General features: G+C 40.2%; 1 protein-coding gene across 2 annotated transcripts in view; it reads left to right on the forward strand.

The window, feature by feature from the left end:
* The window catches only part of MAMLD1 (mastermind like domain containing 1), a 148,275-nt gene that overhangs the window by 77,229 nt on the left and 43,333 nt on the right, over positions 1-27,713 (forward strand). For both annotated transcript variants that reach the window (XM_075184246.1, XM_075184247.1), the window contains exon 2: positions 18,113-19,783. In XM_075184246.1, coding sequence (XP_075040347.1) covers positions 18,113-19,783 — 1,671 coding nt within the window. The remainder of the gene's footprint in view (positions 1-18,112; positions 19,784-27,713) is intronic.

Consider the following 27,713-nt stretch of genomic DNA (forward strand, 5'->3'; position numbering starts at 1 on the left):
TGATAAATGGTGCAAACAGGTAGCGTTGTGTATCATTTGTAGAACATTGATAACCAATAACATGTCGTCTGATTGTCACCCAGAGGTAGCATGTATATCACAAACAACATGGAATAAGATAGAGCCCTGTGGCACCCCCATAGGGTAGGGCAATTTTTGCAGGTAGGTGTACCACTGACGACACTTTGTGACATGCCAGGGAGAAAAGATTTTAACCATCTGAGGACCGTCACACTCGGTTTCCATAAATCCTTCATGCACTCTATTAGATTCCCATGTTCCACTGTATCACAATCTGTAGAGAGGTCAAAGAGGATTAAGACTGAGCATTCATTTCTGTCTCTTTCCACCAGAAGATCACTCAACACACAGACCAGATGAATTGTCGGTATCCCATCCCAGATAGCTGATAACTTCTAAGCAAAGATCACACCGTGATTAGAAGAAAGACAAACCTTTCTACAGTACAGAAGAGCTAATTTGGTCAGTCTGCTGCAATAATCTCACTTGTCAGGAACTCTAACATTGTCACAGTGGTTGTAGATTGGTATTCTGCCACAAGCTTGATTAGCTTTAGCTTGTCCTCTGTCGTACTTGTTCTTCTCCAGTACCAGTCAAGTCTATGGCTGCTCCTTTTTAACTCACTGCTAGTGTTGTCTAACCAAGATCCATGACAGTGGTAAAGGTAGCGTAATTATCAAATGGGGTGATAGTTTATAGTGCAGATTTTTTAAGAGACCCTGGATTTCTGTCGGGTCTGTGGACAATATCTGGTTATCTCCATGAGTGAAGATCTATTCGGGGGAGCTTGATTGAGAAAGTTATGGAATGAGGTCTGACCAAGTGACAGGAGTTATCAACAGGTCAAAGACTTTGGACCCAGTTTGTAAGACCAGATCCAGTGTGTGACCATTTTTAGTGGTAGCAGAGTAAGCTACTTGTGTGAGGTCCAGAATGTTCATTGGCCAAGAAAGTCTTGACAAAGTGAGATCGTTTGTCATCAGACCACAATTGATATCCCTCAAGATGAACTATCTTAGCTGCTCTAGATCTAGATCAGCTACAAAGTCTGCAATGTCTTGTAGAAATATCTTCCCATCTCCAGGGGGTGGTAGATGAGAATGACTGTGATAGATTGATCATTGAAATATCATTTTCACTTTCCCAAATCAATTTCTCCCTCTGTACCGTCATCATAATGCTGACTACGAATAAAATACAGCAGATTTTGCTAATTATTGGGGTATTGTTTTTTTGTTTTTTTTTTAAATTGTCTTAATTGTGTTTCTCTAATATGTATGTATGATGTTATGCTGAAGTCATCTAATTCTTCTGCATTTTACCACCCTTGCCTAATTTCCTGACTAGTTAGGCAATTTATTTGAAATCATTTACTGGCCTAATTACTGACCCAGAAGAGGGAAAAATGTACAAATTGTTGACAATGTTAACAAAAACAGAAAAATTTAGGTCCCGAAAAATTAAGAGCTAAGGGAGACTATTGTCACATTGCATTTTTATTAATCCTAGTTCAGTATCTTCTGCAGTCAACAGAACACATGAAATCATTCAATATTTTTTTAACAATGACACCACTCTAAGTATTGTAAGTCTGGGAGATAGGATGGGAATAGAGAGTCAATAAATCCATATGTATAACATTTACAACATGTTCTACTTAACAGTTATCACTCCATCTTCCATAGTCGTGCAGAAACCAGTCTCCTTAGCCATGCTGCCCGCAGGCCGTTTCTCCCCCTCTAATCACTATATCAAAATGGACCACTGGTGCCCAGAACAATTGATGTCACAGGGAGACATCTGAAATACTTAAGACAGAGCAGGTCATAAAGAGGTTTTTTTTTAATAATTAAAGGGAAGAATTGTTTTTAACTTACATTACTCAGCACATTTCATGCTGTATTATTGTATTATTGTTGAAAGCTCTTGAGGTAGAGGTTTGATTATACAGATGTGATCTATTTTATTTTATTTTGGTGTATTTATAATGCGTTGCTGTTTATAAATGAGACAGCAGAAGTATGATATTAATTCAGTCTATCAGGGTTATAATACCAATCCTAGCATGATTAGCAAAGTATACCTGTCCTTGGCCAAATTGAAAACTGTGGGAGCAGCCTTGTTTTTCTTCTTTTTAATATAACTATCAGGGAAGGAATTAGAGCATGACACTGGGTCAGACTCAGATCAACATCTGCCACCAGGGGGTAAATGTATGAACCTCCGGATTCTTCAGCTCCGGCGAGTTCAGCGTCTTCAGCGCTTAAATTTAAAGCGGCGCTGCCTTGTAAAAGGTGACTTCCCTTTACAAGGCAGCGCTGCTTTAAATTTAAGCGCTGAAGACGCTGAACTCGCCGGAGTTGAAGAATCCGGAGGTTCATACATTTACCCCCAGGTCTGGCAACTATTGCATTTGCTAGAAGAGCTGGTGTTTAAAATGGGTTAATCAATCTCATTTAGAGCTGAAATAAAAATAAATTTAGGCTGTATCTACTGCATTGCTCTGTACTCTGGCCATATCCTCAATATATAGAAAGAGTCGTCAGTGGATTAGGCTGAAAAAAGTTTATTTTGTTACTTTGGGCTCATTCATAATTATGTACTAGTGAGATTTGTACGCTACTGATTAGTCCCAGTGTAGCCTAGATTTTTTTTGTTAGGGTGGTTATTCATTTATAACACGACAACAAGAAGCAAATACCCCTCCAAGGGTCATCACACAGTAGATCAGACCCCCTTCTCTCTCCCAAAACAGCCAAGATACCTTTTAACCACACTTGCCAACTTCGGGGGGCAGGGGGTGGGGACCCGAAAAATGCAGCATTTTGCCCCTCCCCCCTGAAGTTGGCAAGTGTGGTTAAAAGGTATCTTGGCTGTTTTGGGAGGGAGAAGGGGGTCTGATCTACTGTGTGATGACCCTTGGAGGGGTATTTGCTTCTTGTTGTCGTGTTATAAATTAATGTAAAATGACGAGTTTGCATCATTACGTCACGGGGGGCAAATGCCGCGATTCCCGGAGAATTGCGGCATTTTGGACCTAATTCTGCCCACTTCACTAGGAAGTGGGCAGATGCGGGAGATTGCCATACACTCCCGGGAAACCCATCCAGAATCCGGGAGTCTCCTAGACATTTCGGGAGTCTCCTGGACATTCCGGGAGTCTCCTGGACATTCCGGGAGAGTTGGCAAGTATGCTTATAGCTCTCATCCTACTACAATATGAATCCAAATATGAAAGAAATGATATCATCCAGTAATGTGTACGGAACCATCAAGGGGTCACTGCTGCCCACTTGTTGAACAGCCCGGTGTTAGCACATGGTATATGTTGTAGTACAACAAAGATGGGCATGTTTTTTTCCCATCCAGCTGACTATCATGGAAGATATCATTCAGCAACACTGGCACTGCAGAAATGTATGGCGTTATTGACTGTGCCTTGTAGCCTACAAATAGTTTTCAGTTGTAAAATTGGGAAACAAGTCTAGAAGAGAAGGAACCAGCATTTAACATCACTAATACGGTTGTCTTAGTAAAAACTTTAATCTCTAGTGTATATATCCTTTCATATCCTGGGCTCTGCTAAATGTCGAAAAGCCGCAAATCTGTTTATCTTTGTGCTTAGACGTTTCTTTGAATGTCTCAGTGTAAGTGAACAGCCTGTTTCTAGTTTCTTCCTGTGGTTTCTTTTGTTGTATAGGGGAACCATTTGAACGTTGTGTGTTTTGGTGAAGTTGTTAAACCGAAGTATCTTTGTACCAAAAAGAGGGGGGGGGGGGAGTATATTTTGGACAGATATTCCTGCTATACAAATCAAGACTTATGCCAACTTCATACGCCAGACAATGCTAATAACAATTCCAAGCCATCCTCACAACCAGACCAACAAGAGCAATTATGCAATAATTGCAACTTCCTATGAACAAAGGATAAAAGAGTGTGGCACCTAATTGAGGCTTTCAGGTGCCCACCTTCAGATGACTTTAATATTCTGGCATACACATGCACTTCACATGCCTTTCTGTAACTTGTACAGTATGTCTGTATCTTTCTGGCTTCTGTGCATTTCAGTCATATATTTGTGTCATCAGGTAGAGTTGTTTGTTGTAGTTTGCCTGAGATCCAACAACAGTTGTGTTCTCTACAAGAGTATCCAGCGTTCAACTTCATCATACCTCAAGACAATGAAAATTAAACTGATTATTATTATTATTATTATTTATTTATAAGGCGCCACAAGGCGTCCGCAGCGCCGTACAGAGACAAACAAAATTACAATACAATGGGAGACAGCACAGTACAGTAAACACAGCAACTCAGTAAGCTCAATGCACAGCTAGAGAGGGCGGGGAAGGGGGAGGGAGGATCCGCAAACGACGGGGCCCAAGAAGGAGGGCGCGGAAGACAGGGAGACCCCCAGGGGGGAGGAGGGAGCGAGAGTGGACGTGGGGTGGAGGACCCTCGAGGAGGAGGGCTAAGTAGCTGGAGAGCAGAGTTAGAAGTGGTGGAAACAGGAGGAGAGATGGCCCTGCTCAGAGGAGCGTACAATCTAAGGATTATATAGATACATTGTTGAAATTCAGAAAGGGAAGCTACAAAGTGATGCATTTAGTTAAATCTGTAGAAAGGTAAGTAAAGCCAATCCGTTAAAGTCCGCCAGAGGTGAAAAAATGCCTTTTTATCAATTTGCCTCAAGGTAGGTTTGCAAACTGTCAATAAGGAGATACTGAAACCATTTGCATGTGATTTGTAATACAGCTTAATGTGCTGTTTAGGATTTGATCACACACATGCATCAACAGCTATTTATATAGCGCCACTAGTTCCGCAGAGAACTCATATCATATTAAAAATTATATTTTTGGTGTTGTCATTTTGGAACATCATGCTGCATTTCTGAATTTTTTTTAGTTTTTTTTTATTTTGTTGGGTTTTTTTTAAGTTCATATCTTTTAGTTTTGTTTTGTTTGGTCCATAAAGCAATATCTGTTTTAAAGCGATTTTTGGGTGGTGGGTAACATTTTGAGAGTTACCTGTTTTCACTGTTCAAATATTGTTTTTATATTTTAGAAACTTTCTCCATTGTTCAATAAGTGGAAGGCTTTGTTAAATAATGGTAAAGTGACGAGAGAGAGAGAGAGAGAGAACGAGTAATTTCCACCTAAATTTCCCATATCTTTCATAATTATTAGAATTTCCCCAAGTGTGAATCATGCCCCATTTCCTAAGCAAACCGGTTAACAATAATCTATTTTTTGATGAGATTAGAAGTGGACAACAAATAAGAGGACTGTTCAAATAGGTGTGTCTAATAACAAAATTTGTGCAGTTGTTGGAATTGAATTTATTTAGGTGTCATTAGTGTATATATTTTTGCTGTTAGGGTTGATTTTTTTTTCTTTTACAAAATGAGTCACTTGTCCTTCCACTTGGACAAATCCTCCCCCGATTTTATGAGGGTTTTTGGTTTTCTCCTAAATTAGGACGCCTCTTTACATTGCTATCATCCCTGGATCCTGCTTTCTATGAGGCAGCTGGGGACTTCCTATTAGCCGCTGGTGTGCCACAGCAGATGCTTATGAGGTATTCAGTGTTCCTAGAACCCTCTCTGGAGTGAATAGCTAGAGGGATGAAATGAGGAGGAGAACTGTGTATTTACAGTAATAGGAGTGAAAATTAGAGTACGCCAACAGAAATCTTAGTAAATCAGTTTGTCCTTTTTTTTTTTCTTATATAATGATTTAAGGTGAAAGATGCAATAAGCGTTTAAAATTCCCTTATTTCATCAATCCGTATGCTGCTGTGTTTGAACTTCTAATTGAAGCATACTGTTGGCACTTTTTTAATGTCTAGACTATGGCTATGTACCCAGCGACATCTTCAAAAAATGTAAGTTAACAGCATGTAAGCTGTTGTATTAAATGAGACTGTACATATTTGCGTTTTTACATGTGTGTGTGTGTGTGTGTGTGTGTATATGTATGTATATATATATAATATATATATATATCTATAATATAAAAGCCTAGCGGCGTGTGTTAGTCTGTGTGTGAAAAAAAAACAAACAAGCTGCAGCGCCACCTGCTGGGCGGAGGTATACACTGACCTACTAAATTCTTAGCATTATCTAATATATAACAGTAAAAGCCTAGCGGCGTTAGTGTGTGTGTATGTGGAATAGTGAAGTCAGTTAACGTCCATCTTCCCCCCCGTGGGAGGGGTAGTAAAGGCTAAATTTACGAGTTGAGGGCTCGAACTCATTTTCGTGAGGTAATTTTACCTCATGAACACACATGTGTAGCGGCGTGTGTTAGTGTGTGTGTGTGGAAAAAACTATTTTCTCAGAAAGGGCTCATCCAATTGACCTGAAATTTGGTATACTGACATTATTTGACAAAAAAATTAGAATAGTGAAGTCAGTTAACTTCCATCATCTCCCCTTCCCCCCGTGGGAGGGGTAGTAAAGGCTAAATTTACGAGTTGAGGGGTCAAACTCATTTTCGTGAGGTAATTTTACCTCATGAACACACATTAAAAAGGGCGCTTGCGTCGGGAAGTAACGCTCTTCCCCTAAGGAGGCCTGGGCTAGGCCCAAATGCATGACAAGAACCTTTTTAAGACCTTAAGTAGCTTGATTTGACTAGAATGCATGAGTATCATGCACGGGTTAACTTGTAATTTATATGTATCTATGTGTACATAGACAGTGCGGTTGATATAACTTGCGTTACACGCATTTTCAATGTCGTATGGACGTAATCTATTTTACACCGTCTCTTTTAACAAGTTAATGTGGTTATGGCTCAAACTTTCCAATGACCAACTGAAAATAACCGTTATGTAGAAAATTCAAATGAAGGGACACTTTCTTAATTAGCTGACCTGACTAGTGAAATGTTTCTGAAACAATCAAGCTACGGACATCAGAGTAAACCAGCCATTAACAAGCTCCCATTTCTCTTTAACATTCACAGCACATTAGATATTGTGAGCAGTGTAGAAGCTCGCTGCCCTCTAATATGTAAATAAGTGTCTAAAATAGAAACGCTATTAATTGCATTCTGTATTAAGAATCCATGTATGTGATCTGGGCCTGCTGGAGGTGGTGGATTTATATGCAAATTATCCTTGTCGTTTTGATTGGTCACTACCATAACATTCATATGTACCCTGATGAAAGTCAAAATATGCCATATTTCAATTACAGTAATAGTAGTAGTAGTTATTGACAGAAAACCATTGTGCCTCCTTTACATATTTACATGTTTAAAGGTGAAAGGCAGATGTTACTATTTTTTATATTGGTGATAAAAGGCACTGCTTATAGTTTAGCTATCACCTTTATGTAGCATGTTTGTGAAAGTGATATCCTATAGAGAACTACCTACATCATATATGGTGCTTCTGATTTGTAATATATGTGACCAACACTTGTTGCACTGACTTTGTTGCCCTATGCCTCTCATTACTTATTTAGATTGTAAGCAATTTGGGGCAGTGACCTAAATGTTTTTAAGGTGCATTTCATTAGGGTCAGAGCACCTTTGTATTCAATGTACCTGCTGCTTGTCTGGATATATACAGTTCTGAAGTTGACTTGGATACAACAACCTTCGCCCAATCATATCATCAGAACGTTCGCAGCAGCACATTATTTTAGGAGAAGAATGTCTTGTTCTTCTGGAAGCTATTCCCTTTTGTTGGTGAGTGCTGAATGGGAAGGAGGAGTATTAAGATGTAAGGAGGGTAAAAGAGGTAACAAGTGGAAGGAATAGGGTCCTCTAACAGCAGGGAGGTGATGTGAGACACCTGTTTAAACTGCTGCGGAAATACACACCTCAATATAGATAAGGTTGATATATCCAAGTTGTTTATGCTGGGATACAATGGGTGACATTGTTAGAGGGGATCCCAGGATTTATTACAAATTTACATAAATAAAAGTGGGCAGCATGCATAGGCAAACCGAGGGGGGGCGGGGTTCCTAGTACCTGGAAACCCCTCCTACCACTCGCACTTCTGCCTCACAGCACTGGGGTCATGAGTTTGATTCCCGACCAAGCCCTTATCTGTGAGGAGTTTGTATGTTCTCCCCATGATCGCGTGGGTTTCTTCCGGGTGCTCCGGTTTCCTCCCACCTTCCAGAAACATACTAGTAGGTTAATTGGCTGCTATTATATTGACCTTAGTCTCTCTCTGTCTGTGGCTCTTTTGGAGCAGGGACTGAGGTGAGTGTGTTCTCTGTACAGTGCTGTGAAATTAGTAGCGCTATTTAAATAAATGATGATGAAATATATTCCTAAATTCAGGAATAAGATGCTCAGCTACTTATGTGTGCTTGCTTTGTTATTTGTAATGATAAATCTATATGTTTCTATATTATAATTATGTTGTTGTAATTTCAAGTTGTATTCTCAGTCATTCACAGCGCCCGGGACTTGTAGGGAGCCAACCTTGAAATGATCTTGAGCTTCTTTAAATGTAATACAGTATATGTTTATTCTGCCATATGCAGAGCTGTTTTATTTTCATGCCCTGCTGTTAGCAAAGAAGGCTTACCAAGATTAATGCTCTCTACTGATATTAGCCACAAACAAAGGTCAGAAACTCGGCATGTTTCTGGAATAAATCACTGGAAATAAAACTCCTCTTTTTTTTTTACTCACTAGAAGAATATTTAGTTCAAAGGAGGGCGCATTAAATCCTCAGACGTGCAGCAATTAATGCTCTAAACACAATGCGACAACGCTCTGCAACTTGTCATATAATAGAGATCTGTCACAACAAAGTGCAGTAACGGAATTCCTTATATATTCTGGGACTCCAGCTTGTGTTGATCTCAGTGGCACAATAAGGGGTCATCCAGATGTGGTTTCTTGCTTGCGTTTGAATAAAGTAGTGGTGAAATGATGTAGGCTACAGATAAATTGGCCAGATGCTGTGCCAAGTATCGCTGTCCATATGTACAGACATTAAATACACGATAAGGGCAGAGATATGAGAAAGGGTGTATGTCATGTGTTTTGTGTTCTAGTCCATGTGGTTCAGGAACAGTTAGAGTGATGAACAATGTGTTAGATAGTGCTCCACACAGACCCGGGTCTGACAACTGACATTTGCCATAAGGGCTGCTGAGGCCCAGTCTATTATTGGACCAGTATTGGCTATAAAGCTTTGGTTAAAATGGTTACAGTCACAGGTTCACTTATATGCATGTCTGTTGTCAGCAAAAAAATGTGTACTCTACAAGCATGGCATCCTTCACCTAGTAAACCTCGAGGAACCAGGGGAGGGCAAGACTTGACTCAGCAGCCTTTTGTAAAGGAAAAAAATGCAGGTGGTCCAGTGACCCAGCCCAAGGTAGCCCACTATGGGACCGGCCCGGGGGGCAGATGCCCACCGGTCCTGCCTGCCCCTGTACTGAACCCACTAAGGAATCCACCACTCCTGCCTAGTGGACTTACCATTAACATTTTGCAACCTGTTTTTATGACTATAAATGACTATATAAATATAGTCACATGATTATTGATTACTATTTCATTGATATCACTCTTCACACTATGGGGCCTATTTATCAACCAGTGTAATCTCCCCAAAGGACACTTACCATGATTCAGCCGCAATTTGGAGGATCCTTCAAAGTTATGATTGTTGCATCTCAGCAGATATCGTGGATATCTGCTGCTTTGCATTCTATTTAGTTTTTCTGAGCAGTCACCGTAAAATAGTATGGTGACTGCTCCCTAACGCAATCTAACAAGTCCCGAAAAAGAGATCTTTTCGGAAACTTGTTATGGTAATGTATGCCACCTGAAGCTGGCGTACATCATCGTAAATGAAGTCGTCTTTTCACTTTTCATTTATGTGCAGCGCATGTTCGGAGGGATCTTGTGATCCCTCCCTGTCACAAACTAGTCTGCTGTGCTGTCCCGTCTCACTGACTACTGGAGGGTTCCTGTGCGCAGGCCCAAGAATTTCGATTGGCGCATGCGCACAGGCATTGTGAGAAGGAACGAAGAAGGGATGAAGAAATCCAGACACGAGCGCATTACGAAGACGACGGGGTAAGTATTTTTTTTTCCACAGAAACAGCAGTTTATCGGAACTGGTTTTTTTTTTTTCATAAATATGATATATAGTTCAATCCTGTGATAAGGATTGAAAACTCTATTTCATTTAATGCGGTGGTTGTTAAATGTGCCCCTTTATTTCACAACAACTATCACTGTTTGACTTATTGCAGAACTCCTTCATACCACTATTATTTCATTACTGTTTTATTCATTTTTAGTATTCATCTACATTTTTGTTCTATTTTATTTAATTATATCTCATTATATTTTTGTTGCATATTCATTTTAACTGTATACTTTAAAGTACTTTAAAGTATACAGTGTTAAATAATGAATTTTTTGGGGGTCCCACAACAATGGTACACAGGCAGTTGGGGTCCAAGCTAATACGTGTTGATTACCACTGCTGTAGGGCATTCTGGGGTTTAATGGTTGTTTTGCATAAAACACAGTATATGATCAGTTACCCTGTAGTATAAGGCTGAGTACACACTACAGGCTTTCACCCAAATATCATGTCAATCACATAATAAACAACCATTAGGTCCTATATCGCATTAGTGTGTACGCTCCAACGATCATGTTTTATCATTCCAAAGTACATTGTATTTTTTGATTTCATAAAAAGTCTAAAAATCTATATAAACGATGGATCGATGTTGTGCCTATTCTGCAGTGTGTATGCGCTCATGACAAGCAGTGTAGGCAGATCTCCATAGAGTTTACAGAGTTACAATCCTTTCAGCCGATGATTATGACAGATGAAGATCACAGATCTGAAAGCAAATCTTGTAAAACATGTATAGTGTGTACACATGAATAGGCAATGCATGCTGATCGGGACTTTCGATCATTGGTAAAATCGGTAACGATATCGCATCGGGGGAAATTTTCTTTAGTGTGTACCTAGCCTAATGTTATGCATAGATACAATACTTAATAGAGCCCCAAGCACAGTACTGTTTCCAGGTCCTAAATATTTGATTTTTTTCCTACCAGTCCTAATCCCAGTTTGTGTCACCTCTGCATTGCTGGCCTACATACATTACACTGTAGCCAATGCACACATCGATATAGCTAAGACGTTTCCAGCAATACAGTCTGCCTTTGGGCTTATTTTCAGTGTCAGGCCTCAAACTAGATTAATCACTGGAAACTGGCAGTGACCTGTGAAAATTGAGATTATGGGGGATGCTGTAGTGTGGATCCCCATGGCCCTTTCTTTGCCAATTAATTGCGTTCTAGTAGCTGTTTAACTATTGATTAGTTGATTTTGATATTATCTTGTACATATCTTTATTTTCTTGCTGATGTTGAATATGTAAACTACACTACACTAATGTAATTAAAGGAAGTTATGTAGCTTCATAAAACAAATTGAACAATAAGACACAATGTTGATTAACACAGATAATTTGGGTCCATTGGGAAAAAAGGTTTAGAACCTAGTGCCTTGCCCCTTAGTGTTCACAAGGCAGTCACAGTTTCTAGTGGCCAATTAGAGGGTGGCCTGCCTGGGAAGAGGCGTGGCCTCACAGGTAATGGGCATGTTATTGGAGGATTAGGCCATGATGTAGGTGGAGCCAGGGACATGGTCCAGTATATAGCCCAGTTGTTCTTCCTTTCAGGAATGTTGGGGTATATGGTAGTGGACAATATGGGCCTGATTTCAGTGGAAAGTAGAAGACTACATCAGGGCACTAAACATAATCAAGGGTGATATCCCTCCATCTAATGCCGTAACTTATCTCTGACAATAATAATATAGTTTTCATGCGATTATGACAGTATTAATGTTGCACTGTATGATCTAGTCTTTAAGTTATGAATTAAAAGGTTGTAATATTTTGTGTTTTGATATGGGATGTGTTGTTGCTGGTTCAGTTCAGCCATACAGCAGAAATAATAATAATCTGTGCTTAGAATGACTATGTTTGCTAATTAATTGCATATTAAACCCCACTGTTCCTTCTTTTACAATGCTTTTATCAAGGCCACAGTGTGTTATCCAGGCAATGTTCTCCGCACAAAAGCTCTGTTATGAATAAGTAATTCTGATGCCGGGGTGTTTCCTATGAAATTACTCTTTTATTTGTAGTGTTTTTGTTTCAGGCTGTTCCTTTTTTTAGACTCCACGGCATGAGTTCATGGTTTTATTTAGTAAAGAGCAAATAAACTCCGCTTTGTATTCTATATCGGTCTTTTAAAACCCCCTGAAGGAGCAGAGCTTCTGTCATGTGCTCTGCAGTCTCACCATCTGAGTGATTTGTAAAGTCACGAGTTGATGGATATGAACCTTACAGCCTTATAATGTTTCTGACTCATGGATGAAGTGAAATATGACGCTATAATGGTTTTATGGTTTAGAATCATTTAAATAATAAAAAAAAAAAAGTGTTACTGTTTATTGCAATATTTTAACACAGGTAATCACTCCCCGTTCTAGATCATCGTATAAAGCATACAGTACCAATATTTACCTTTTTATAACTGTGATCCTGTGCTGACAGCTAGTGCTGAACACTGAGCATTGCTCGAGCTGTTCTACCTACATCTCTTGATGTTCTGGAGTCCTGGCCTTCCCAGGCTCTTCTTCCACCGATACCATTATAATGGTGTATACTGTGATGTCTCAGATTATAATGTGCTATCATAGAACAACACATAAATCAGTCGTAGGGTGCAGGGGAGGTTGTGGAAGCTGAGGTCCAGGAATTCTGAACTTTACAGCCTGGACTCAGATGTGCAGTGGGTTCAATCTCAAAGGTAAGTTCAGTGTCTCCCACTACTATAAGCTACTCCAGGAAAGTTAGTAAGATAGGAAGAACTTAGAGATGAGTAAAGATGCTGTGAAAGTTCATGCAAATTGAATTTTTGTGGGGGAGCAGAGGTGCAAAGTTATGGTGATTCAGTCTTTGTCTCCTGCTTTAGCTTCGCCATTGCGTGGTTTTGCATTTTACACTGTGGGTGAGATTCAATTTAAAGCAATGTGTCCCCAGAGCAGTCCACGCGGAGACATCTCACCTTGATGTTCAGGATGGAATCTCTGCTCATTTTACCTCGTGTCCAATAGTCGTATGCAGTAAAATGAGCGGAGATTCTTTAGTGTAATATGTATACGCGCATCTGAACATCGAGCCGTTCTTCAGCGGCAGCTCACTTTGAATTGAATCTGCCTCTGCATTTGTAAAGTTGAATTTTATAGAACTTGTATATGTTGTGTGGATGGGGTAGGACTGGGGACACTTAAGGCCAAATTCCGCTGGTAAAACATGCCAAATGCGCCAATTTTCTACAGAAAAGTTTTAAGAATTTTGCTCATCTCTAGAATAACGCCATTATTGCAATTATTTCAATGATAGGTTTCCTAAACAAATTTAAGCACCCCTTGTCGCAAAATGGTTCTTTACATTTTCTGACAGATAATAGTCTTGTTTTTTATCCACACCATATACAGAGCCCTCATTTAGGTACGCTCCGCAAAAACAAATTGAAGCCGACCACAAAAATATCCCCTATTGAGGTCAAGATTTCTCTCTTTTCTTTTTTTCTTTTGCTTCTGAATTGAGGCATATGGGACACGTTGTAAAGGAGGCGATAAGCTATGTAATGCTAAAATAGAACGTCTGCTGAGAATAGACAAAAGAATAACGGTAGGGGGGCTATTAAAATGGATGAGGACCTCATCACTCCTAAGAATTGTAGTCTCTGTGACAGAGAGAGAGGGCTTAGGTATTACTGCGGCTTTGCTTAAAATCTCCTGCCATCGGCATATAGCATGTATATTTACTAAGGAATTGCTAGCTTTTGCCTTCAGAGTGTATACTTTGTAGAGCATCAGTACTTGTACAAAGCTATTGGGATTTACAGAGCCTCAGGGAATATTCTGATCATCTTAGAAACAAAATATGAAGATAACACAACATACTATTATGTAGCAGTGTGTATACAAATGTAGGTCCTGGCAATTCCTTGGTGAATACATTGCACTCTGTTGTGTCATGTTTTCTTTGTTGCTTCCCGAACAGTTCTGAAGGAAGTCAGAGGTGGACAACAGGTGGCCCTTAGGCTAACTTTCTGGTGGTTCTGGCATTGAACACAGGGATTTGCACAACCCGAGCACGGCAATTGATCATTAGATAATGTTCTTTTATGGCCAGCGACTAGAATGACCAGCAAATAATGTTGCTTCGGTAGTGTAACTTGTACTGATTGTGTGTTTTAGCTTCAGAAAGCACTGTGCAATGTTCTTCAGTGACCATGCATATAGAAAATGTCATGTACAGTAGGAAAAATGTATTTCATATAATAAAAAACTTATCTCAGATATCTTAAGATGTAATAGGCTCATGAAATGATTAATTACTTATTTTAGAATGTTGGGCCTGATTCATTAAGGAACTTAAATTAAGAAGTTTCTTAAATAAGTCTCCCGGACAAAACCATGTTACAATGCTAGGGGTGCAAATTAGTTTTCTGTTTTGCACATAAGTTAAATACTAACTGTTTTTTCATGTAGCACACAAATATCAACTTTGAATTTCAGTGTACAAATATGCTATCAAGTATTTGTGTGGTACATGAAAAAACAGTCAGTATTTAACTTATGTGCAAAACAGAAAACTAATTTGCACCCCTTGCATTGTAATATGGTTTTGTCCAGGAGACTTAAATAAGAAACTTCTTAATTTAAAATCCTTAATGAATCCGGCTCGATATCCGTAGCTCTTTCATATATATGCAGTTAGCAAGTCCATTAACTCCATGATATTTAAAACTTTGCACAGTCTCTACAATGTAGTTGCCTAGATCATTGACCTAGAGGGCCATATGTGAAACTCCTGAAAAATAGCATTACCTTCCGCTAGTTTAAATTGCAATGGCTTCTTTCAATCAGGATGGTTCACTTAATGGTGGGATGCAAGTATAGGGTCAGTTATAATAACCTATTCAGAAGAAATATGGGTGTCTGTTAACTCTTTAAACACGGACATGCTTGTTGCATGATTTTAAATATAGGTCACTATGTCATCATCCGTGTTACAGTGTTTTTCTCTCTGGTTTATGGTGTTTGGAAACAGTTTGCGCAGGCCCACCTTATTTCTACAAATAGAACAGAAACGTAACAAGCACCAAAGGACAAGATGTATAGGGTTAGAATAGCAGCCAGGAAGAGATCATCATCATCATCATCTTCTATGTATATAGCGCCACTAATTCCGCAGCGCTGCACAGAGAACGCACTCAGATAAGCCTACAACCTTAATTCTGTGGTTTATGTAGATTAGAAAAATCTTATTCCAGTCTGAAGAAGTAACTTACTTGAAGAAGCAGACAGGGGTCTGCGAAATGTGTCTTATTCGTTTATATGTTTTATATCTGAAATAATTTGATGAAGAATCTGTTGTATTTCTAACTTTTTAAATATATTAAACATTTGGATTTCAGACAATAAAATTAATTTGTATATCAAATTTAAATTTCATCTGTATTTTTCTCTGATAAGTTATTCCCTGTATACAAGTGGAATCACACATACCAAAGGACATCGGTATAATAAATGTCCAAAACCCTTTTTTTTTTTTGCACAAGTGAGTGCAATACCCCTTAGAATTCATATTTCCCTTAATTCTCGCGCATGGTACGGTATGGGTATGTTTTCTTTTTCTTTTGAAACACAAATGATATAACGAAAAGAGACAACCCAAGAGACACTGTGATCCTGGTACCTGACGAATGTCGCACAGAATTCACTGGTTGGACATTGGTGTAAGATTGTCCAAACCACCTCACTTCTACAGCAGCTAGTCTACGTTATGATATTTAGCCTGTCTCAGGCACCTTAGGCCTGATTCATTAAGGATCTTAACTTGAGAAACTTCTTATTTCAGAGTCTCCTGGACAAAACCATGTTACAATGCAAGGGGTGCAAATTAGTATTCTGTTTTGCACATAAGTTACATACTGACTGTTTTTTCATGTAGCACACAAATACTTGATAGCTTATTTGTATACTGAAATTTAAAGTTGATATTTGTGTGCTACATGAAAAAACAGTCAGTATGTAACTTATGTGCAAAACAGAATACTAATTTGCACCCCTTGCATTGTAACATGGTTTTGTCCAGGAGACTGAAATAAGAAGTTTCTCAAGTTAAGATCCTTAATGAATCAGGCCCCTTGTGCTATAGCCAACACAATCAGTTCATGGTGATCACAGTAATTAACTATTGTTTTGTAGAACTGTTGTGACTATAGATCCCATAAAAAAACAAAAATAAGACTTTTTCGTGCCATATTTTAGCCATGCAAAGTAGCTATTGGGTATATGCTTTTAAAGTTTATATCTCTTTAAAACATTAAAATGATATAGAATGGGGTATTTGTTATCTGGTTATCCTTTTTGTATTTAGGAGTTATTTTGCAATTGAATAGCACTTATCACCCACCCTTCTTCCTGTGTAGTCTGTATTACTTGTCAAATCTTGCACATCTTATTGTTTTAACTGCTTTTGTCCTGTTTGTATCTTGTTAACATCTTGATTATTTGGTTTCTTTGTTTGTTGTGCTTCTTGTGGGCTATAAAGATTTTTCCTCATTATGTGAGGCAGTGGTGTTAATGATAGATTAATCAAGTTGACACCTATGTCAGAGCTATTAAACCAGTGGCTGCACACGCTGTAATAACACTTAACATAGATTGGAATTCTATGTTGTGTTCAGTTATATTCCGCTTTGAGCAAACAGGTTTTCTTTTCTTCTTTTAAAACAAAAATGTTATTTGTTTGCTTAATAGAAGTATCGTTAAAGGGGAAGTATCACTCTTACTTTTTATGACAATTCAGATACTTTTTGTATCTTTACACTCTAGGGGATATATTTACTAAAGTGCTGGTTTGAAAAAGTGGAGATGTTGACTATAGCAACCAATCAGATTCTAGTTGTCATTTTGTAGAATGTACTAAATAAATGATAGCGAGATTCTTATTGGTTGCTGTAGGCAACATCTCCACTTTTTCAAACCCGCAGTTTAGTAAATATACCCCTAGGTGTTTTTTTAAATTATTTCCACAGGTCCAGGTGGATGGAAAATGAGACCATTCCCAATTTCCACAACCTGTAGTTGACATTTTCTAAAACAAAACGCTCTTGCATTTTAGCTGGGTTTTTTTAGGCTCCCATTTAAGTGACTGAAGAGGTGTTTTAGGACCATATCTGAAGCATCAAAGTGTCAGTCCGAAGCATAGGAGTTTATATATCATAGTAAATACATAGAACCAAATGAAAGCGGGATGAGCTTTCATTTAACACTGCTTTCCTTGTATGAAGTGATCATTTCAAGTTCAAAGGCTTAGAAGTAATATCAATACTCACAATATTACAATATCAGGGGGTTCAAAGCCTGTAGCAGACATGCAGAATACCAATAGCTGAGACCTCTGTCACTGCATCTTCTTGCAGTCCTGTAAAGAGATATACAGTTTTATAACAGACAGTGGGGCCATCACGGTGTCTTAGTGGTTTTGTTTCACAGCTCTGGGGTCATGAATTCGATTCCTGACCATGGCCTTATCTGTGTGGAGTTTGTATGTTCTTCCCGTGTTTGCGTGGGTTTCCTCCAGGTGCTCCTGTTTCCTCCCACACTCCAAAAACGTACTAGTAGGTTAAGTGGCTGTTGACAAAATTAACCCTAGTCTCTGTGTATGTTAGGGAATTTAGACTGTAATCTCCAATGGGTCAGGGACCTATGTGAATGACAAATATTCTCTGTACAGCGCTGCGGAATTGGTGGCGCTATATAAATGGTGATGATGATGACAGTCTCTTTCATATATTTTAGTGAGTAGGTAACCGTTCCAGTTTGTATATATCATTATGAGAATGACCTATTTTGTATAAATATTTACAATACCTTCCTTGTGTGCTATCTTTTTTTTTTTTAACTGATATTTTGTGTAATGACACTTGCATGTCTTGATTAAGAGATAATAATAGTGTCTATTCTTGTTTTTCAGCTGCAAGGATCCATAAAGAGAAAGGTGGAAGATGACCGTTCCCCTGTGTCTTCTGGCATTAATGACATCATATTTTCAAGTGACAACAAACGACTCTGTCTCGATGATGTTACACTTCCTATGGGCCAAACACAAAGCACGAGCTCCAGTGTATCATGTTCTGATTTGCAGCACTCCCCATTCACAACCAATCACAGCTCTTCATCCTTGGGGGTCGGTGGTCATCAAGTTCTTCTTGAAAATAATCATATGAATGGAAGAGGTATGGCTTCCCCGTTCTCTGTATCGCAGAGTACAGATATGGGTCAGAAGGTACCATATGAAGAAAAAAACAACAATTTACACTCTGTGGACCAAGAACTACAGGACCTCTTGGAAGAGTTAACCAAAATGCCCGATCCTTCTCCAAATGATTTGGATATCATCTTACCTGACATGAATCATTCGCAACCAACCCTAAGTACAACACCCAAACTTTCCCCACCACAATCATCTCACTTGGACAACCATATCTCTAACAAGGATTTCTCTGGTGGTTGCAGTTCTGCCAATGTTGGTTCCCCTCAAATTAGACCCTCGTCTGCTGGAACAAATTATTCTATTACTCCATCAAACAAGCCTGTTCAGTCACCCATTCCCACAGCTCAGAGTAAGAGTCAGTCACAGTCTATGTTACCTGTGTCAATGGCTAGCATGCCTGGTGCAAACTGGCATGCACAACAGCTGAAACAACTGGCTGCAAGCAAACAAGGATCTTCAGGCAAGCAGCAAGTGCCGACACCTAACTGGCCAACAATTTCGCCTACAGGTCTCTCTCCACCCTACAGACCTGGATCCTCTCCTCAGCAGCCTTTTAGTCCACAAAATATCATGGTATCTAATATGAGCACAGGCAGTTTACAGGGAAATACCATTCAAGGCTCACAGAACACTCTGTTATCAAGCATATCTTCTACCAGCAATCCAACCAACAGGCCTTCTCCACCTTATGTGTCAGAGAAGATTGCAAGTCCGGCTCTTAACCAGCAACCTTTCAGTCCTCAGAACTCCATGTTGCAGAATATGACCTCAAGCAACATTCCGGCAAACACCATAAAAAGCCCCCAAAATAACATGGTTCCAAACATGGCACCTGCCAATGCTGGCCCTTCTCCACCCTATCAGCCAGAGAAGCTTTCAAGCCCAGCCTTGCATCAGCAGCCATTTAGTCCCCAGAACACTCTGATGTCCAGCCTCGCTCCGACAGGCAGCCAGCCCAGTCTACAGAATTCACTCTTCAAGTCAATGACCACTAATCAGCCAAAAAACATGAACATGATAATGCAGCAGCCTTCCAATGGTTTGCAGACTGGGATAGTCGGCGACAACCCAGTAGGTCATGATCAGTTTTCTTTTAACAATACCAAGCCACTGTCTCATTTTGCACCTGATTCTTCTGGCCAGAAAATGAACTTGTCGCCTAACCCTGGGTCGTTAATTCATTATCTTCAGCAGCAGCAGCAACAGCAACAGCAACAACAACAACAGCAACAACATCAACCTCCAGCGGTGCAGCAGCCTCAGCAAGTCATCAAAAATCAATTTCTCCAGCAACAGATCAGGCAACTAATGCAACCTTCCCAGATGCAGAGACAAATGCAGTCCAGTGGTTTGCCTGCTCAGTCCAGACAGGTAAGAAAACTTGGTTACTATCTGCATAATGTGTCAATAAAATAAAATAAAATATCCACTGAAATACAGGGAGTGGCTTAAATAAAGCAAAATACTGCTCTTCTAGAGCACACATTGGGAGGCAGAGAGTGCAAAAAAAACGTCTCCTCCGGCTAGACAAAGCACAACTCACAAATGCGCCTTTGTGTTTCTGGGTCTGATAGAATTCTATGTAAGTTATCTTGAAGAATAATACCTAGAAGATGCTTCTCTTGTGTGGTTGTTCAGTTCTCAAAGGCCTCTCTACTCTTGTAAGTCTGCTTTCATAGCAGAGAAATCCCCCCCCACTAAATGAATAGTTTGCACTATGAAAAGCTATCACATTTTTCCAAGTACCTAGCTTATTCTGGATATAACAAAGGTCAGGAAGGAAGCGTATTTTACAGAGAGATAAGTACCAGAATAGCTCTGAAACGGGAGGATTATAGACAAGGAGGAACTGTGAGGAAATGCCATGCTAAAGAAACTGCAATAAAACACCAGACAAACAGATTTGAGAATAATTATGAGTTTTAATAAAATGCATACGCGTGTGTGTGTGTTTATGTATATTTGTGTGCATATAATATATGTGCATGTATATACACATCTAGCTATCTTATCAAGTTTGTAATTGATTGATTAACCTCTTTGCTTTAGGATGAATTACCTATCCCCACACCTATTAAGTTTAGGAATAGTATCTAAAACATAGGGCATTTTCAATGATTACTGGATCAATATTTTGCATACTTACCAAAATGATGCGATTTTTGAAGCCACGCCCACCTCCCATGGCAGGCTCCCGGAAGCCAACTTCAGAAAGTTGTTAAGTATGCAATATATTGACGTAATGCAGCAAAATCATTTTACACTGGGGGCGTGGCCAAATGCTGCGATTCCTGGAGAATTGCGGCATTTTGGACCTAATTCTGCCCACTTCATTAGGAAGTGGGGAGATCCGGGAGATTGCCATACTCTCCCGGGAGTCTGTGAGACTCACCCGAAATGCGGGAGTCTCCCAGACATTCCGGGAGAGTTGGCAAGTATGATATATTGCATATTGGCAAAAAGAGTTGAACGGTGACTTTGATTCAGATTAGAATACTAGCATGCAGGGTGCCAGACGTCTACAAATTATATTTTATTATTATTATTATTATTATTAATAATATTACACAAATACCTTAGTGATTTTTCATGTTTTGCCACAAGAAAGAAAGTATGCCCTGAAATATTTGTATAGCGTTAACATGTTCAGCACATTTGTACATAAGGAAGAAATTGTGATAAAATGACATTGCAAACAGTGACCATATTGATTAGATTGCTGTGGCAAATTCATAAAAAAAAAATACTGCCACAGTGCAGTTGGATTTTTTTATTAACCCTTTAATCTTACGTTTGTTTCTATTGTAATTAGAGGAGTACAGTAAATGCCACTTCACTGTTTTAAAGATGGTACCAAAACTTTGACTTTCAACGTATTTAGCAAGGGCACTAATGGTGGCATCAACAGCCAGATAGCCAGGTCCTCTTATTTTTGTGGTCATTCTATTTCTTACTTATTAAACTGCCCCGATTCTGCACTGTTGAACGGCACACTGTTTGTAATAAAAGGATCTGGTTCAATTTAAGACTGGAACTTAAGCTGCACACATTGTTTCCCCCCCTCCATATAATGGAAAGAGGTGCAGCTTGTGTACTGAAAAGGAATGTGGACGGCTGCCAGTTGGAGTGGGAACACAAAGACATGTAATTTGATCCTCGTAGCAAACAGCAGAGCAGAGAGAAAGACACAGCTGTTGTGACATAAACCAGTAAGAACAGCCTTTTAGGTACTTTATCCTATTGGAAGAAAAGTCTCCAAGAGGCATAAACTATCTATATTCTGTGTAACGCACAGTGGGGAACCTGCATGATAAAGTAGGCATAGGGAATTGGAGAATTTTGTTGGCTCTTTGGTACATTATATTACATCTACATTGGTAAATGGGAAAATCTAATGTTGACATAGGATAGTACTGTTCAAGTAGGCACATGAAGAGGCCGGTTTATGCTTGACTTATGCTCACAGATTGAAATGGACTCTGTTTACTTACATCATACTTGCCAACTCTCCCGGAATGTCCGGGCGACTCCCGCTTTTCGTGGGAGTCTTACGGAATACCGGGAGAGTTTGGCAATCTCCCGGATCTGCCCTAGGAAGTGGGCAGAATTAGGTCCAAAACGGCGCAATTCACCGCCAAAATGTTGCAATTTTTGCAGCCCCGCCCCCTGCACGCCCACCTTCCCCGGCAGGCTCCTGGATCATACTTGCCATAAGTTGGCAAGTATGACTTACATCATTTTATAAGGTTATCGGGGAAGTAGGGGATGAAAAATACATGAAGGTGTGCATTGGGCCAAGAACCTCCCTCACCTAGATCACTAGAATGTGTTAGTAGGACTCTGGTAGGACTTAGGAGCATACTTACCAACTTTCTAAAGTTGGCTTCCGGAAGCCTGCTGTGGGAGGTGGGCGGGGCTCCAAAATCGTGTGATTTTGGACCCGCCCCTGTGACGTAATGACACAAACACAACTTTTTACACTGGGGCCAAATGCCGTAATTCCTGCTGCGTTTTGGACCTAATTTTGCCCACTTCACTAGGAAGTGGGCAGATGCGGGTGATTGTCATACTCTATCGGGAGTCCGGGAGACTCCCGCATTTCGGGTGAGTCTCACGGACTCCCGAAATGCGGGAGTCTCCCGGACATTCTGGGAGAGTTGGCAGGTATGCTTAAGAGACAAGTGAATATCGCACAGTTGGTTTCATAAAAATATTTCTCATTTTTGGGGGAGGAAAAAATAGTTAATTCATCAGTGAATTAATTTTCTCTTTAAAACTATTTGTAAATGTTTTTTTGTTTTTTTTTATATGGTTAAAAAGAAAGTTGTTTTCAAAGTTGTCCAACAGCAAGAGGAGGCCTCATTGTAGACTGAAGTAATTGGCTATAGCCACATGATCAGTTCACTAAGAACTAGAGCTCGTAAGATCTGAGCCGTAACTTCAAATATTAGTACCTGGGGTGAGAAACTAAATTGCCACCATCCTAGCTCTCAATTTTAACCAAATGAACCTAAAATATTCATCAACTGCTCCCCACTTCAGTGTCGCGTCCTGGGCGGTCACCCCTATCGCACAACCCTAGTCATGGCTCTGGGCAAGATTATAAGTCAGACCTCATGAATATTAGTCAGGCAGAGCCCAAGTGATGTCACTGACTCCGAGCGCAATTGGTAGGCTGTATAATGATGCAGACCTCAACATGGAACCACCAACTGTGTTTAGGTGAATAGGTCAACTTGATTGTATTCATTCCATTTTGTTATTTGTTTATACAAATTATTGCTCAGAAACTTGGTTTTAACCGAAACATTTGGCAGTTCAACAGAAATCACCCACTATGAGCAAATGTGCCTCAGTTTGCTGGCAGAAATTGATTTGGAACCTGAACTGATAAAAATCTATGTCAACTTCAATTCATGTCAAATTGTTTTCTTGTTTTACGAATCACGATCATGGGCCATATTGGTTAAGCCAGGCAATGGGGTTTACACATTGCAGCAATGGATAGTACAGCTTTCTCAATTGAATGTGCTCAATAATATTTGTAGAGCCAATTTTTGATTGATTGCAACACTTTAAGGTAAACCACATAGATGGAATTCATAAGCAATTAACAGAATGTGGGACATTATGTCCCATATTCTGTTTTGTGAAAAATAATTAGTATTGCAAGAAACAAAAATCTTCCACGTCTACCATTGTACTTTATTAGAGTGAATCTGTCACATACACATTGCGGAGGCTGCCACTAGGCTGAACCAATATTACGTTTAAGTGTGGGCAGCACGGTGGCCTAGTGGTTAGCACTTCTGCCTCACAGCACAGGGGTCATGAGTTCAATTTCTGACCATGGCCTTATCTGTGTGGAATTTGTATGTTCTCCCTGTGTTTACGTGGGTTTCCTCCGGGTGCTCCAGTTTCCTCCCACACTCCAAAAACATACTGGTAGGTTAATTGGCTGCTATCAAAATTGACCCTAGTCTTTCTGTGTGTGTGTGTGTGTGTGTGTGTATATTGGGGAGTTTACACTGTAAGCTTCAATGGGGCAGGGACTGATGTGAGTGTGTGTACAGCGCTGCGGAATCAGTGGCGCTATTTAAATAAATGGCGATGATGATGAAGTTCACTATAAACAAATTACATTTCTTTGTGTCACATGCATCAGCATAGCTCTCAACCTTGTAGAGATCGGAATAAATTCAGCGTGCCAGAACCAGCATGGTCATGCCTCACTAAAGGTGTGCTAAATCCATAGCCAGTGCTCCCAAAGTGTTACGCAGCCCCTAGCAGTGGCAAACGCAGGAATCCGCGGCAGTGCTGTATTATACTACAATACAGCACTGCCGCGGATGCTTCTTTGACAGCGCCGCGGCTGCTGTACAGTTCCGTTGGTTCGCGGAGGGGAGGGGTTTCTGGAGAACCAGAAACCCCCCCTGCGTGCGCCACTGCCTAGTCCCCTCCCCCCCAATTAAAGACCGTACATATCTTCTAACTTCTCACAGGTCTGAACAAATGTGCTGACAGTGTCACAACAGGACAGTCCCCCACGTATTTCGACTGACCCGCCACAATCGGGACAGACAGGAGGTATGCCGCAGTGATGTCGCATTACTAGTGCATTATAATGAGCATTGGTATAGTTGGCAAAATGGCTGCTTCCACAAAGTGTAGACAACAGTGTAACTCCCTTTGCACCATCTGGTTTATCCTGTTGTCGCCAAGTTCTGAAACATGATCTTATAGCCACCTGCTACCTAAGGATCTATTTACCACTATGCTTAAACTGAGTAAACTAAATATCCAGGTGTAAAATTTAAATATATCACACAAAAAAATAAAATTACAGCAAATGAGCTACCGTTGGCCACAATTTTTATTACCCCTTTCAAAATGTTTTTAATCAAGTGCACAAAATGATTTAATTTCAGTCAATTATAAAAAGCAGCTGTTATGGGAACGAGCGTGACTAAAATTATGATGATTAAAAAAACATTGCTTGGTAAGGAGATGCTGCTATCAGCATCCTAGAAGCAAAAGTATTTTATACATATTAATTACCTATGAATGTCATGTTTTATTTTCATGTGCAACAGAAATCTGAAAACTGAACCAATATTCATGAGCTTACAAATACTGTGATGTGTGACTAGAATCTAGTTACATCTGCCTCCATTATCTGACACGCTGCTAGTGAGTTGATGGGTTATATTCTCAAGGATATAGGTTCAGGGCACACACACTGACTGCCTCCGCTGTGTCTAGGCTGATTGGAGACAATAAGATGGATGTGAAAGATAGAATTATGTGTTTGTGGGAGGGAACAAGCTAACGCAACAGATTCACATAGAAGCTTTATCTTTTCATTAAATAAAAAGTAAAAAGTACTCTTTAAGCATGAATCTGACATTTTTTCTTAGCTGTCCTATAAATCACTATCTCCTTTTTAAAATCTCTCTAGAGGTTGCAAAAAAATATGTCTGCCTGTTACTCAGACAGCTCTCAGCATGTCATGTGAAGGGAGGAAGAGGGGCGAGGAAGGGGAGGATTTTGAAGTGCACAGAGCTCAAAGGGGCATTCCAAAACCTGTCTGCTCAGCATGGAATTACTGCTTTAAGTAGATGGCAAACTCATGAAATAGTTTTTATTTAATGTGTGTATTTTAACTAATTTCCTCCTCTGATTTTATACTGACTTTTCTTTATTTACTGCTAATAGAATAAGCTTATATTTAGATTTAAATTTAGCAGGCCATAGTACCCTTTATATCTGTCTATAGTGGCCCTAGGGGAACATGTAAACAGAATGAGATACCTTGCTGTAGAGGAGGTTGAACTATGTCGCTTTGTCTTTTCATGTCTGCCAAAACAGCTCTATTATTCAGAAAGTAATTAGGTAGTGCTCACTGCATGCTGCCACATTTATGCAAAAGTGCTCCCACTTTTTTCATGTCTTAAGACTTTTTTTTACACAAGTTTTCTGGTAACCTATCCCACTTAGAACAGGACAGAGCAAAGCATTTCCATCTCCTTGTGAAACCTTTGGTAACAATGTTACCTTATCAGGCCCGGCGCTCCCATTAGGCAAGGTAAGGCACTTGCCTAGGGCGCCGGGCTCTGAAAGGCGCCTGGAGGGCGCCACAGAGTTCTAAAATACTTTAAAACTGTGCAGCGACCGCTGACCATACCTGTCACGGCCGCCGCACAGCATTCAGATGGACGGGGAGGGGGGGGGGAAGAGGCTATTTGGTCACCACCGCCGCCTCTCTGCTCCGTCTCCTCCCCTCCACTTACTAGTGTCAGTGAGTGGAGGGGAGGAGACGGAGCAGAGAGGCGGCGGTGGGGAGACAAGGTAAGGAGGGAGGAGGGCGGCGATTTTTGCAGGGGGGGGGGCGCCACTTTTTTAAAAATGCCTAGGGCGCCGTGGATCCTAGCACCAGCCCTGTACCTTATAGCAAGGGATACGTGTGCTAGACAGCCACTTGCACATTATCTCTCCTGACAGGGTTGAAATACCCGCACCTCTTCTGTCTGTCTGTTTTTTTATACCAGAAGGGGGCAGCAGGGATCACAACTGCTACACCTCTGTGATGGAGCCATGCAGTGTATAATGATTGACAGCTGCACACTGACAACTGTGCTTTGTGTATGGCGGTCATTGTACATTGCACAACTCAGTCCTACAGAAGAGTGAGTGTTTCATCCCGTTCCGCCAAAGAGGAACCTCCTGTTGCTAAGATGCAACAGTGTTATCCCATCATAGCTTCCACAGACGCCCTGCACAAAGATGGAGGTAGGTGGAAGAAAGTTATTATTCCTGGGCTTTTAAAGTGTTTGGGATACTTTGTAGTGATTATCAGAACATCTATTTGTACCATTAGGAATACTGTAATATGCATTAATACTTTCTATATGCTACTTTATTTTCATTGTCCCCAATGGCTTTTGATTACATGAAACCGAAATGTCAAAAAATATCTGACTGGAATGTGAAACTATATCCAAGAATATTCTACCTTCTCCTGCAGCTTTTAGATTATGATTATCAAACTTCAATGTTTCCCATCCAGTGCCAGATGCTAATGTATGGGACAATGGAAAAAAACATCTGCATTTAAAATTGCCACTTGTTCTGGAAAAAATAACTGTTCCTATTTCTGTTATGTTCCTGCTGCATTTCATAACATTGGAATCAATTCCCATTTTTACTGGCCAGGTGGCAACCTCATCTGTGTTACAGACCTTACGGATCAAGTAAGGTTTCCCACAATCCCCCCGGCATCATTCCCTGATGGATCTCTGTTGTAAAGTGGAGATGGATTTGGATTGCAGGCCTAATATCTGCCTTCATATCTTCGCATTAAATACACTTTATTTGGTCTGGAAAGCTATTCATAATCACTGCTACTGGCCACACTTTAGTAGTCGTGTATGTCAACACGTCCTTAGTGTGCCACTATAATGCAAGTTTTAGACAAATACATGACAATAAAGGCTATGGTTTGTATAATGTATTAGCTCTTCTGGTTATAGCAAATTCAGTTGCTCCTTTTACACATACTTGCCATTTCTCCCGGAATGTCCGGGAGACTCCCGCATTTCGCGTGAGTCTCACGGACTCCCGGGAGAGTGTGGCAATCTACCGCATCTGCCCACTTCCTAGTGAAGTGGGCAGAATTAGGTCCACCTTGAATCGCGGCGTTTGGCCCCGTCCCCTGCAGTGAAATGACGCGTTTGTGTCATTACGTCACGGGGGCGGGGGTCAAAATTACGCAAATTTTGGAGCCCCGCCCCCCATCACGCCC

The sequence above is a fragment of the Mixophyes fleayi genome, chromosome 9 (assembly GCF_038048845.1).
Source record: "Mixophyes fleayi isolate aMixFle1 chromosome 9, aMixFle1.hap1, whole genome shotgun sequence".
In the NCBI taxonomy this organism is placed as follows: Eukaryota; Metazoa; Chordata; class Amphibia; order Anura; family Limnodynastidae; genus Mixophyes; species Mixophyes fleayi.